Source organism: Oryzias melastigma, linkage group LG16, assembly GCF_002922805.2.
Source record: "Oryzias melastigma strain HK-1 linkage group LG16, ASM292280v2, whole genome shotgun sequence".
NCBI lineage: Eukaryota > Metazoa > Chordata > Actinopteri > Beloniformes > Adrianichthyidae > Oryzias > Oryzias melastigma.
The window spans coordinates 21,313,755-21,325,241 of NC_050527.1; the positions used below are offsets into that span (position 1 = coordinate 21,313,755).

General features: G+C 40.7%; 2 protein-coding genes across 2 annotated transcripts in view; both read right to left on the bottom strand.

Moving 5' to 3' along the window:
- Positions 1 to 3,512, bottom strand: part of LOC112143567 (collagen triple helix repeat-containing protein 1) — a 4,798-nt gene extending 1,286 nt beyond the window's left edge. The window contains exons 1-3 of the mRNA XM_024267626.2: positions 3,338 to 3,512; positions 422 to 640; positions 132 to 348 (exon numbers count right to left, since the gene is read on the bottom strand). Coding sequence (XP_024123394.1) covers positions 132 to 348; positions 422 to 640; positions 3,338 to 3,448 — 547 coding nt within the window. The 5' untranslated portion in view covers positions 3,449 to 3,512. The remainder of the gene's footprint in view (positions 1 to 131; positions 349 to 421; positions 641 to 3,337) is intronic.
- Positions 3,513 to 5,910: 2,398 nt separating this feature from the next.
- LOC112143539 (frizzled-6) overlaps positions 5,911 to 11,487 on the bottom strand; it is an 18,883-nt gene continuing 13,306 nt past the window's right edge. Inside the window, exons 5-8 of the mRNA XM_024267587.2 lie at positions 10,366 to 10,785; positions 7,892 to 8,040; positions 7,438 to 7,809; positions 5,911 to 7,127 (exon numbers count right to left, since the gene is read on the bottom strand). Coding sequence (XP_024123355.1) covers positions 6,980 to 7,127; positions 7,438 to 7,809; positions 7,892 to 8,040; positions 10,366 to 10,785 — 1,089 coding nt within the window. The 3' untranslated portion in view covers positions 5,911 to 6,979. The remainder of the gene's footprint in view (positions 7,128 to 7,437; positions 7,810 to 7,891; positions 8,041 to 10,365; positions 10,786 to 11,487) is intronic.

Consider the following 11,487-nt stretch of genomic DNA (forward strand, 5'->3'; position numbering starts at 1 on the left):
GTTGCAGACTTAAACCCAACCCTGAAGCGATCCATCTGTACAACTTCTATGACTCTAAATGAACTATGGCTAAAAGCATTTCTGGTTAAGAAGAGTTGTTCTCACACACATGGGAACAGGTGAGTCGGTACCTGAGGAGGTTCTGTGGATGTTGATGGTGGAGTTGAGCTCTGGGCTTCCCTGGTTCAAGTAGATGATGGACTCCACTGGCAGAGGTCCTGTGCACTCCGCTCCATCGAAGGTGAAATACCACCTCTGACAGCACGCCTCCTTACACTTGAGTCTCAAGGAGCCGGTGAACAGCACTCTGAGGGCACTCTCTGAACGCAGCTTAGTGAACGTGCAGTCCTGCAGAACAACGTGAGGAAGTTTTCTTCTGGACGGGTCAAACGTAGTGAGTTGGTACCAGTGAGAGACTTACAGCTATTTTACCCAAATCGATCCCATAATTCAGGGAGTTCCAGGCACATTGTTTGTAGTTGGGTCTCCAGGGCTCTTCAAACACTTCACTCACACATTCGCCTTTTTCCCCCTTGAGCCCGTCTCGACCGGGGATGCCCGGGGTCCCTGGAATGCCGTTGGCTCCAGGGTTACCATCTCTGCCAGGGGTTCCTGCTGGACCCTGCAGACAGCTGCCAAACTGCAAATAAAGAAGGAGCAGGAGATTGATGCAAGAACACCAGCTACTGCCACGGTTCCTCTTTCAGGTTTTTATTTATTTCTGTCCACATTTAGTCTGCATGCAGAACACACCCACACATAAACAGACACGTCGAATGGAGAGAAAAAAAGAGAAATCACAATGATGCTGATTCAAAATAACAAGAGACTGAAGCCTCTGAAGGTGGACGCATAAATTACAAGACGTCTGTTCCACTGTGACTCACTGTCCGGCTGCATCCTTCGCTATGTTTATCAGATGCTGCATGTTAGTCACGCTGACTCACACACAGCATCCGCTTGCAAAGAGCTACAAAGTGTGGAGCTGCAGAAGTTAGTGTTTCTTGATAAAACGTAGTGACCGTCTGATTGCAGTTTGACCTCGGACTGTTGCAGCTGTTTTTAGATGCAGTTATAGCAGGGAGGTCAAACTCAATCACACAAGGGGCCAAAATCCAAAACACATTTATTGAACACTCTAAAACTAATTTTTTAAAAACTTTTAAAACCTAACTTTTCAACGTAACTATGAACTAGATATAAAGCATTACCTGGAGATATGCTAGAGTGAATGCTGTTAGCTGAATTTGGTTGCGAAAGATACTAGTGCTGAGAGCTGAAGATGCTGAAATTGATTGCTAAAAATGCTGAAGCTGATAGCCAGCTAAAATATTAGTTAAATGCCAAATTTAGCCTAAAATAATTAGGTTAGCCATAGCAGCTAGCATCTAGCGTAAAAAACAGCTATTCTTCAAAATACCTTAAAAAACAAACAAAAAAAATGGCTTGATTAGCCAAAAAACTAGGGTGTAAATGTTAGCCTAACTCCAAAACAGCCTAAAAATCTTTTTAAAGAAAAAGCCTAAATTAGCCAAAACAGCTAACATGTAGCTAAAAAAAACAGCATTCTTCAAATTAGCCTAAAACTGTAAAAAGCCTATTAGGCAATGCAGCTAGGGTGTAAATATTAGTCGAACTCCAAAATAGCCTAAGAAAAAAAAAAAAAAGAATAAATCAGCCAAAATGGCTACCATGCAGCTAAAATGCTAGTTTTACTCCCAAAAAGCCTAAACAAAAAAAATCCTAAATTAGCCAAAACAGCTAGCATGTAGCTGAAATATTAGATAAACTCCAAAATAGCCTAAAAAATCTTAGTAAATGCCAAAATAGTCAAAAAAAGCTAGCAGAATACACATTTTTACAATTTTAAAACTGTAACTTTTTAGCATAACTATGAAAAATAAAAAGGCAGGAATATTATTATAGAATAAATCATCTTAAACCTTAAATATCTTCCAATATTATATTCTCCATAAAAAGGTATTTTGTCAAAATTATACAAGTTAGAAATGAGAGCAAGACAACATCGGTCATTAATAACAACAAATTACAATGATCTGGAGGGCCTGATAGAATACCCAGAGGGTCGGATCCGGCCCCTGGGCCTTACTTTGACACATGGGAGTTATAGCTTTTTATTTGGGAAAATTTGGTCTTTGGTACTAAACTATTAAATTATTCCCTCAGCCTGAATGACTAAAAGTAACACGCAGACGTTTGGGAACTTCCAGCTGTAGAGCAGTCACAGGAAGTCCAAAGGGATTCTAGCAAAAAAAGCAGTAGAAAGGAGAACAAAGAGCTCTTACTTCAGCTTCAACATGTTGCTTCAATCTGAAAAGTAAATTCAAATTTCATCTGCTCTGCAACAGATGTGTGGGAGTCTGCAGGAGTCATTAAACCTGACATCATCTGAGGGAAACTGGAGAGTATTTAATGAAACTCTGGATCAGCAAATATGATCCGCTCATTAACCGACTGAATTATGGGTGTTCAGATGGGGAGGGTCACAGCATGAGTCTTGAAACTTAGCTGACATTCATCGAGGAAGTTTGGATGTTTTGAGAGCTTTCGAAGTGGACTAATAAATGGAACCTCTGTCTGCTTAAAAAAAAAAAAAAAGAAAAAAACACACCCCACTTTCATATTAGACCTCAGTTTGGCCCTATCTAAATCTGTGGATTTCATTGCAAGTTTAGTTTTTCTATATTTTTTTAAGCTATTTCACTGTCTCTTGTGAAGAGTGGATCAATAACAGTTGCATTTTTCCTGCAGAGCAAAGCTGCATTTCAAGCAACCAAAGAGACAAAGCTCAAGAGTTTTCCATCTATTTAAAAGAAACCCATTTGACACAAAACAGGAATTTAAAGTTATATTCTCAAAAATGAGTGTTTTTAGAGTTCTCTGACTGGTGTCCACTACACTAAACATAAATGGAGGATAAATGTGCTTCACGTTAAGTAACTGCTTATTGTTGAAGAGGTTAAACACATTTCAGAGAAAACAGAAAAACAGAACAAAAATGGGCTGAAAAACACACGTTTCACATTTCTTTGTTTTCTCACCTCACCACAAAACTACAAACCACATGATTTTATTGTATAACTCAGCTGCTACTGAATACACACAACCAGATCTCTTTTTCTCAGACAAAGAAAAAATAAAAAACTTCTTGGAGAAACAGACAGACGGTGTGAGCCAGACTGTAACTTCCTGCTTTGTTTTTCTTTTACTGACGAGGAATATATCAGTTACAGCTTTTCCTATTATTTTAGACTAAAACTTATTTCTGTTTCCTTTGCAAACTGACCTCTTCAGGAGCTGCTGATGATGTTCTTACCTTGTCAGCGTCCGGATCTTTTCGGTACCCTCTGCTTCTCCCCTTCTCCTGGCCGTGCAGAGGTAGAACCAGGCAGAGCAGAATCAGCAGACGGGGGCAGAGAGGCGTCATCCTGCAGGCAGCAGCAGAGAACTCCGTCTGAAGGATGGCAGGGAGGGGAAGGTTTGACTGGAACTGCTGGAGGAGGGAAGGACGGAGCCAGAGGAACTGTAGTGTGAAGACATCCCTCTCAGGTTGGTGCAGGAACACTGTGTCCACTGTGCAGCAGCATGAAGGGTCATGCTGGAGGGATGTGCAGGAAAAAGGTCTAAAAACTCAAATTCATAAACTCAGAGGAGGAAAATCACATATGTGGTTGAGATTTGCTGAATCTTATAATTAACTAAAATCTAAGCAAATGTGATCCAATCTTGTTGCTGAATTTGAGGTAAAGATTGTAGAACAGAGCTGGGATTTTGGTTTAAACCCTAAAATGATGGTGGGTCAAAAATGACCCGGTGAGATGGTTTGCTCCAATCCGTCAGAAAGCTTTGTATTCCAGATCAGAGTCAAAATAAAATGTCAAGATACTTTTTGAATGTATTACTTTTATTTTGTACTTTAAAAAAATAAAATAAAATGTAATAAAATATAATGTTCATCATAGATATGGAGAGAAATAAGTTTTGATTTATTCATGTGTAATTCTTGATTTGTGTGTAACTTTGGATCTGTGTGTAACTTTAGATTTGTGTGTAACTTTAGATTTATGTGTCTGTAAGTCTTCAATTGTGCGTGACTATGAATTTGTGGATGTGTAATTTTGGATTTGTTCGCAGTGTTGATTTGTGTGTAACTTTAGATTTGTGGATGTATAACTCTTCAGTTGTGCGCAACTTTGGATTTGTGCGTGTAATTCCTGATTTGTGTGTAACTTTAATACTGTAATTTTAATGTGTGCATGTGTAAATTGTATTTTTTTAATTTAATTTTTGTACCTATACACATAATTTATTACACGAGTTACAAATCAAGAATACACACACACAAACCTGACTTTATTTTCTCTCCATACATTTTAACTGTAAGAAAGAATGAAAAAAAGAATCCAGGAAGTCACATTGTTTGATTTTTTTAAAGCGTATAAATGTGAAGGGACCGGACTCAGTTGGCTGCTTGCTGAACTTACATAGACAGCAGGATTTATTAATCCAGTGTGGTTCCTTCACAGATCATTTTTCTTTCGCATATTGCTTAAAGTATTGGTCTACTTCATAATGTGGAACATCTTTTCCCTTTAATTCAGTGTTTCTCAATTATTTTCTCTCACACACACATCCACTCTCACATACACACCTAGGGGCAATTTAGAGTCACCAATGAACCTATGAAGCATGTTTTTGGACGGTGGGAGGAAGCCGGAGTCCCCGGTGAAAACCCACGCATGCACGGGGAGAACATGCAAACTCCACACAGAAAGGTCCCAACCGGGAGTCGAACCGGGGCCTTCTCGCTGTGAGGCAAGAGCGCTAACCACTGCGCCACCCCATTAATTTCTATTTATTTCTTTTCTTCCTTTTTTTAAGAGTACTTTTAAAACTTTCAGAAAAAATAAAAACAACAATCTTCCTTTTTTCCCTTCACAGTAGTGATGAATTCTGTCTTTTCTCAGAGATTCAGTTCTTTGGTTCACTGTAAACAGCGGCTCTTTCTGCTACCAAATGGATTCTTAGGTTAGTTTTTGCTTTATTTAATTTATTATCAACTACTCTGGAGGATTATGCACAATATCCATAACTAATGTAAACATGTTTTTATTCATATAAAGTGTATATTATATATGCTGTTGTTTATCACTTCCAGATAAAATGTACAAAATAAATGAAAAAATACTAGTTATTAACTATTCCATTTTTAACTCTTTATATTTTAAGCTTTTTTCCTTCTAAACACATTTGAAGTGAACAACACAAAACTCTGCAACCACAACCAAATACAAAAGTTTGCAAACCCAGCAGACTTTTATTCACAATAACATTAAGAAAGACAAAAGAGTCTCAGCTTTGAGGATGTAATCTGGTTTCTTAATGACCTGCTCTGTTAAAGAAGATTCTGCAGGTTGGTAGTGGAGTTCTAGAGAATGATTTCCTGCAGATTCTCTTCCTTTATACCAGGGGTATTCAAATCCAGGCCTCGAGGGCCGGTGTCCTACATGTTTTCCAACCAACCTTCCATTGAAGCTCCTTATTGGCTAAACATACCTGATTCTGGAAATTAGCAGCAGATAAGGTAGGATTTCTGGAAAACCTACAGCAGAGAGGCCCAAATCCAGGCCTCGAGGGCCAGCTTCCTGTAGGTTTTCCAGAAATCCTGCCTTATCTGCTGCTAATTTCCAGCCCCACCATTTGAGAAACACTGCTTTAATTCAACTCACCTGGTAAACTAATGATCACAGGTATCCAAAGATACACAATATCATCCACAAGATTCATTGAAAAACAAAGATGTTTATCTTTCTGACACTAGAATAACATTTGGATTATAATTTAGGGCTTTTCTTTAGGGAAAATTCCATTGATTTGATAATAACTAAGTCACTGACACAATAAATACAGCAGTTTTATTTCAATTTGTCAACCAGGACCGGTACAAAATCTGTATAAAAAAGCACAGGAAAAGCTTCTCAGAAAAGTGAATACAGAATTTGTTGCCCTATTCTCAGATATATCATTAACAAAAGCATATTCCATGAAACAGAAATGTAAAATAGTACACATTAAGAAAACAGAAAGATTCCCTTTATTTAAGATTCCCAGACTGGAAGGTCAACAAGTTTCTGGAAACGAGAGAAGATTCATATAAAAAAACTCCCACACATTTAATGATCACGTATCTTTAAGACATCTTTATCAGTGGTTTGTGCTTTGAGTGTCAAATAGTGCAAAAACTGCTAGGTTTGTTTTATCGGTTGCATTAGTAAAACTCCAGTTGATCTGCTCCCATTCGATTTAAATCAAGATTCAGGGACATCCCACAACTATAGGTCAGGGATGAGCATATCCAGCCCTACAAAGGAGGCTGATTCTCCTCTGATTACCTGGATCAGGTGTGATCCTGAAGAAAAACATCCAACTTCAAGCATAGGAGCTAAACACCCTCAACCATGTTTTTAAGTCACCAGTGAACAAAAAAAAATTAACAAAACCAAGTAGCAAAAAAATGAAGCTCATTTTTATAAGACTGTAATCAAACAATAGATAAAGTTTAAAATAAAGCCTGAAAAGAATAAAATAGTGGCACAACAGAACATTTTCAATATAAGAACTCTCAGTGTAGTGACTAAATCAGTAAAAATGAGTTTCTACACTCAAAAAGAACGCCCACTATCGCACTGCCTTTTATCTAGCAAGCCTCCTGTGCTACTGTCTAGGAAGGACGACTATACTGTATTATTAAGTAGGCGTTTGTGCTTTCACTGTTTAAGCAGACAAACTGCTCTGTAAAGCTGGATTCCAAAACCAACAGCAGCTCTGGGCTGGATCCTGCAGGTTCTGCCCCGACATACCTCACCCCAAATGACCCAGGTATGTTCTGCTGACGAGAAACATTCACTGAATGCTTTTTCAACTCGTTAAGGTGGGCACAAAAACAGTGTTGAGATGCTCAGATGTCCTTTGGGTCCTTGCTCTTCTCACACATCTGGTGGGCGGAGTCTTGGGCGGGGCTGGAGGGTAATGTGTTTAAAGCTGGATGCTGTTTTGGTCCACCGGTACCTTCTCGGACCTCGGACGGCTCACTGCCGGGAGTGATCCTGCATCAACCAGGACACAATGGTGGAGACTTCAAACACATTTCATTCCTCCTTCTGCTCAGACATAATCACAGCAATGATGTAGAATTAAAAACTAGTTCAGTCCTTTAGTGGACTGCTCTTTGCCTAAGGACAGCTGTGGTGTGAGTGTGTAGAGCTTGTGATGAAGCAGGAGTACATACTGTTGTGAAAATGACTTATCTTATGTTTGGTTAAGGAGCCACAATAGAGATAGAAGAGACACATGTGGATCTGGAGCTGCAGGTTACAGACTCCTGTTCCAAACTGTGACCCTGGCGGCGTATCCCACCTTCCGTCTGCAGCTCGGTGTGCGCTCTCCGAGTGGCTGCTGATCCTGCTGGAGCTCCCCCCTTTACTGCGTCTCTCTCCTCCCTCCCTCTCCCCCCTCCTGGAGCTGCGACCAGCGGTGGTTCGGTCCATCTGCTCTCTGACTAAGGTGTCGGATAGAGAACCTTCCAGGAGGGTCTCGGGGTTCCCCAGGGAGCTGGCGGTGCCAGCACTGGTGGGGGCGGCGCCGGTGCTGGTCCCCATAGACTTGGAGATGACTTTGAGCTTGTGGGAGCTGGACTTGTAGTGCTTCTTCTTGTGCTGGACGCGGGTGTTGTGCTTCAGGAAGAACTCGCAGGACTCCTGCAGAACGCGGCGGCTCTCACTGATGGGGCTGCAGGTCAAATGACAGTTATGAAAACATTCAGCTAAATTACTTCTTAGCTGGGTCAACACGGGAACAGATGTGGCCTCACTCTGTCTTGCGAGTCCTGTTGCAGAAGTAAGCCCATTCAGAACACGTCTTTTTGCTGCTGACCCAAAACACCGCAGATATTCCCACTACCAGCGTCATCAAATATTTGACCAGAAACAGGGAGAGGTCAGGCCGGTCAGCGGCTGCAGTCTGAAACAGAGGAACATGCACAGAAAATCAGATTACTGTGGTTCAAAATACAGGAACTAACCCAATTTTCCACTTAAAAAACATAAATATACATAAATTATAGACAAAAATTGAATCATGACGCACTGATAATTCATTGAAAGTTGAGTTTATTTTCATCCTGTTGAAGTTCAGAGTTCACAGCAGCTGTGAAGGACTGGGACTTTTTCATCTTTGAATCTGAGAAGAAAGCTTCTGTGACCTGCAGCTACGACTCAAACCCTGCAGCTTAAGTGTTTTAACACGGAAGCTTTATCATTCAAAAGATAAAAATCTAATAATAATAAAATAATAGATGGATAATTTCACATCATCTGCTTCTAACTATACTTAATCCCAGTTCTTCTTGTACCAAGTAAATATTATTTAAAACATGTTGTAGCTTTAGTCTCTAGATAAAATTGGATTTTTTTTTATAAACTGCTGATATTTTCTGCTTAAAGTCACCCCATGACAATTTTTTATTTAAAAAAAATCCCAGTAGTGTTTTCATTATGAATATGCAGTTTTCAACAAAAATCCCACAACCTAAATGTCTTAAAAAGTCCAGCGGCGCACTAGCACCCAAAAAGGTAAAAAAATTAGTCTGTATTGATGTACAGTCCATCCACAATCTAGTGTACATTGTTTTATGTAAGTGGGATAAGTGGGAAGCATCATTAAACGTATATCTCGTCAAAACAGTCTACATTTATTATCATTAATGAATGATTAAAAAAAAATAAAAATAAAAAATGCTTCTAAATAATCAGTTTTTATGAATGTCTTTTTTTCTCTTTTTTTTTTAAATACTTCCAAAACTATCAGACAAAGTAAAAACAATGTTCTTTTCTCGTTTCCCTCCACGATAGTGGCACAAAATTCATTTATTTTGCATTCGTTTCTCCTAAAACAGCTGCTCTTTTGGCTACCAAATGGCTTTTTAGGTTGTTGTTTGCTTTGTTTGATTCATTATAAACTACTACATAAGATTATGCACAAAATCCATGATGTAAATATGTTTTTATTCATATGAAGTGTAAATTATGTATATGCTGTTATTTATCCCTTCCAGATAGAATGTACAAAATTAACGGTAAAAGAACTAACAATTAACTGTTCAGTTTTTAACTCTACGCATTTTAAGCTTTTTTCCTTTTAAACACATCTGAAGGGAACAACACAAAACTCTGCAACCACAACCCAAATACAAATTAAATTGTGCAAAAACCACTAAATCAAGACTTTTATTCACATTGACATTAAGAAAGACGAAAGAGTTTCAGCTTTGAGGATGTAATCTGTTTCTTCTGTCAGTGATGATCTGCTCTGTTTTAGAGAAGATTCTCTCATTTCTCAGGTGTCTGCACAGGTTGATTGTGGAGCCATAAATATATACAGAATATATATACATATAGAATATTTCCTGCAGACTATTCCTTCATACTATCAATAAAAGTCAAATGATTCCAGTTTTTTTCTTCTTTTCTAATGTCTCTCATTTTCTTTACATTTTGTGTTGATGTTTTTCTCTCTATCTCTCTCCCTATTTGGCTCTTGCGCTGCTGAACGTGCCCCTCCCCCTCCACCCAGCGCTCAGCGCGCACACTTAACCCAATGCATCATGGGGGATGTAGTGCATAAACTCACGCAGATGCCGTCATATTGTCGTTTCTGAGCTTCATTCTTTTGTTCACTTTTTAAACTGTCTGACGTCGGATCCCGCTGGAAGCTACACCGCTAAACACGAGCTTTAGCGGTTATTTTAGTTGGAACTGAGAGACTTTATGAGCCGAATCAGAACAAGGAAGTGAGGACGTTAACCACTTCTGATTGGTCAGATTGATGACATGTTTTCAAGCCTCCAACAATGATTGGCGGAGACAGCTGAAGTGGGAGGGACATTTCTAAAAGCTGAGTTTAAGGCCAGTTTTGCGGCTGGATTGCGGTATCATCATTCTAATTAAATAGTAATTTATAGAATCTAAGAAATATTTCTTTTACCATCTTGCATATTCCAAACTATCCAGTGTTAAATCAGGGCCGTTTGGATGAACACAGAGCTGATAGTGATGGTAAATGTTTTAGATATGTGAAAATGGGTAATTTCCCGCGGCAACCCGACCATCTCTCACGGCACATTAGTGTGCCGCGGCACACTGGTTGAAAAACACTGAGTTAATGTGTTTTCTGAACATCCAGTACTGTTACTATCCCGTGCACACTGTTCTGAATGTCATTATTCCATATATAATGACAATAAAGGCTTACTATAGTCTTCTTGTGTCATTGTGTCGCTGCAGGTACCTTGTAGGAACAGGGGATGCTGTATTCTTGACAGCGGTCATTGATCCAGGTGTTCTCCCAGCTGCTGCGGTAGCTCTGTTCGTAGGTGTAGCAGGCCAACAGGGTGACCAGCGGCAGCAGGTACAGGCAGCTGAAGACACCGATGCGGATCATGAACTTCTTCAGCTTCTCCTGGTTCCGCTCGTCGTGCTGGATCACCTGCCGAACGTGGTTGAGGGAGACGATACCTGCCAAAATGAGGATGAGGCCGACTATGACGCCCACACACAGCGGCGCCAGAACGAAGTATCGGAGGGCGTCCAGGTCGTAGAGGCCCACGAAGCAAACTCCACTGATGCTGTCTCCTTCCACCTTGTTTAGAGCCAGGAGCATGACCGTGAGCGCCCCCGGGATGCCCCAGGCAGCAGAGTGGAACCACACCTGGACACAGAGACTCATTTCTCATTCTGCTTTATTAGTAGGGATGGAATGATTCAGTCAAGCCACAATTCAATTCAGTTTTAAAGTCATTATTTCAATTTTTTTCTCAACACAATAAATTAATGGTGGGCAAGTTTAAAACCAAGTATGTTTTTTTTTTTGTGCACCTTAGATCAAATTGTCTGTTTTCCTACTGAAAGGTTTCAATACAAATAAACAATTATACATAAAACTGAAATGATCACAAATCCTTCCATACTCGATCCATGTTGTGCTCTTGCCAGCGCACTTGCCCTCGCCCACTTCAGGGCGTGCACTCACCCGCCGGCTCGAACCCCTTAGGGTGTGCACTTGCCCGTGCTCGATCTCGCTTGCCTGCTCACTCAACTGCGCTCTTGCCCATGCTCGTGCACTCGCCCAACGCTCACTTTTGCTCGCCCACCCACCTACTCGCCAGCTCACTTGGTTGCCGTGCCCTTGCTCGCCCACACTCTCACTCTCCCACCCGCTTTGTTCGCCCGTTCTTGCTCTTGCTCAGCTGCACTTGACTGCTCTCGCTCGCCCTTGCTCACCCGCCCGCCCTCGCTTGCTAGCACGCTCTCGCTGACTCGCACGCCCGCGCTCGCCCGCCCGCTCTCGCTCACTCCCCCGCCCGCCCACTCTCGCTCACTCCCCCGCCCGCCCGCTCTCGCTCACTCGCCC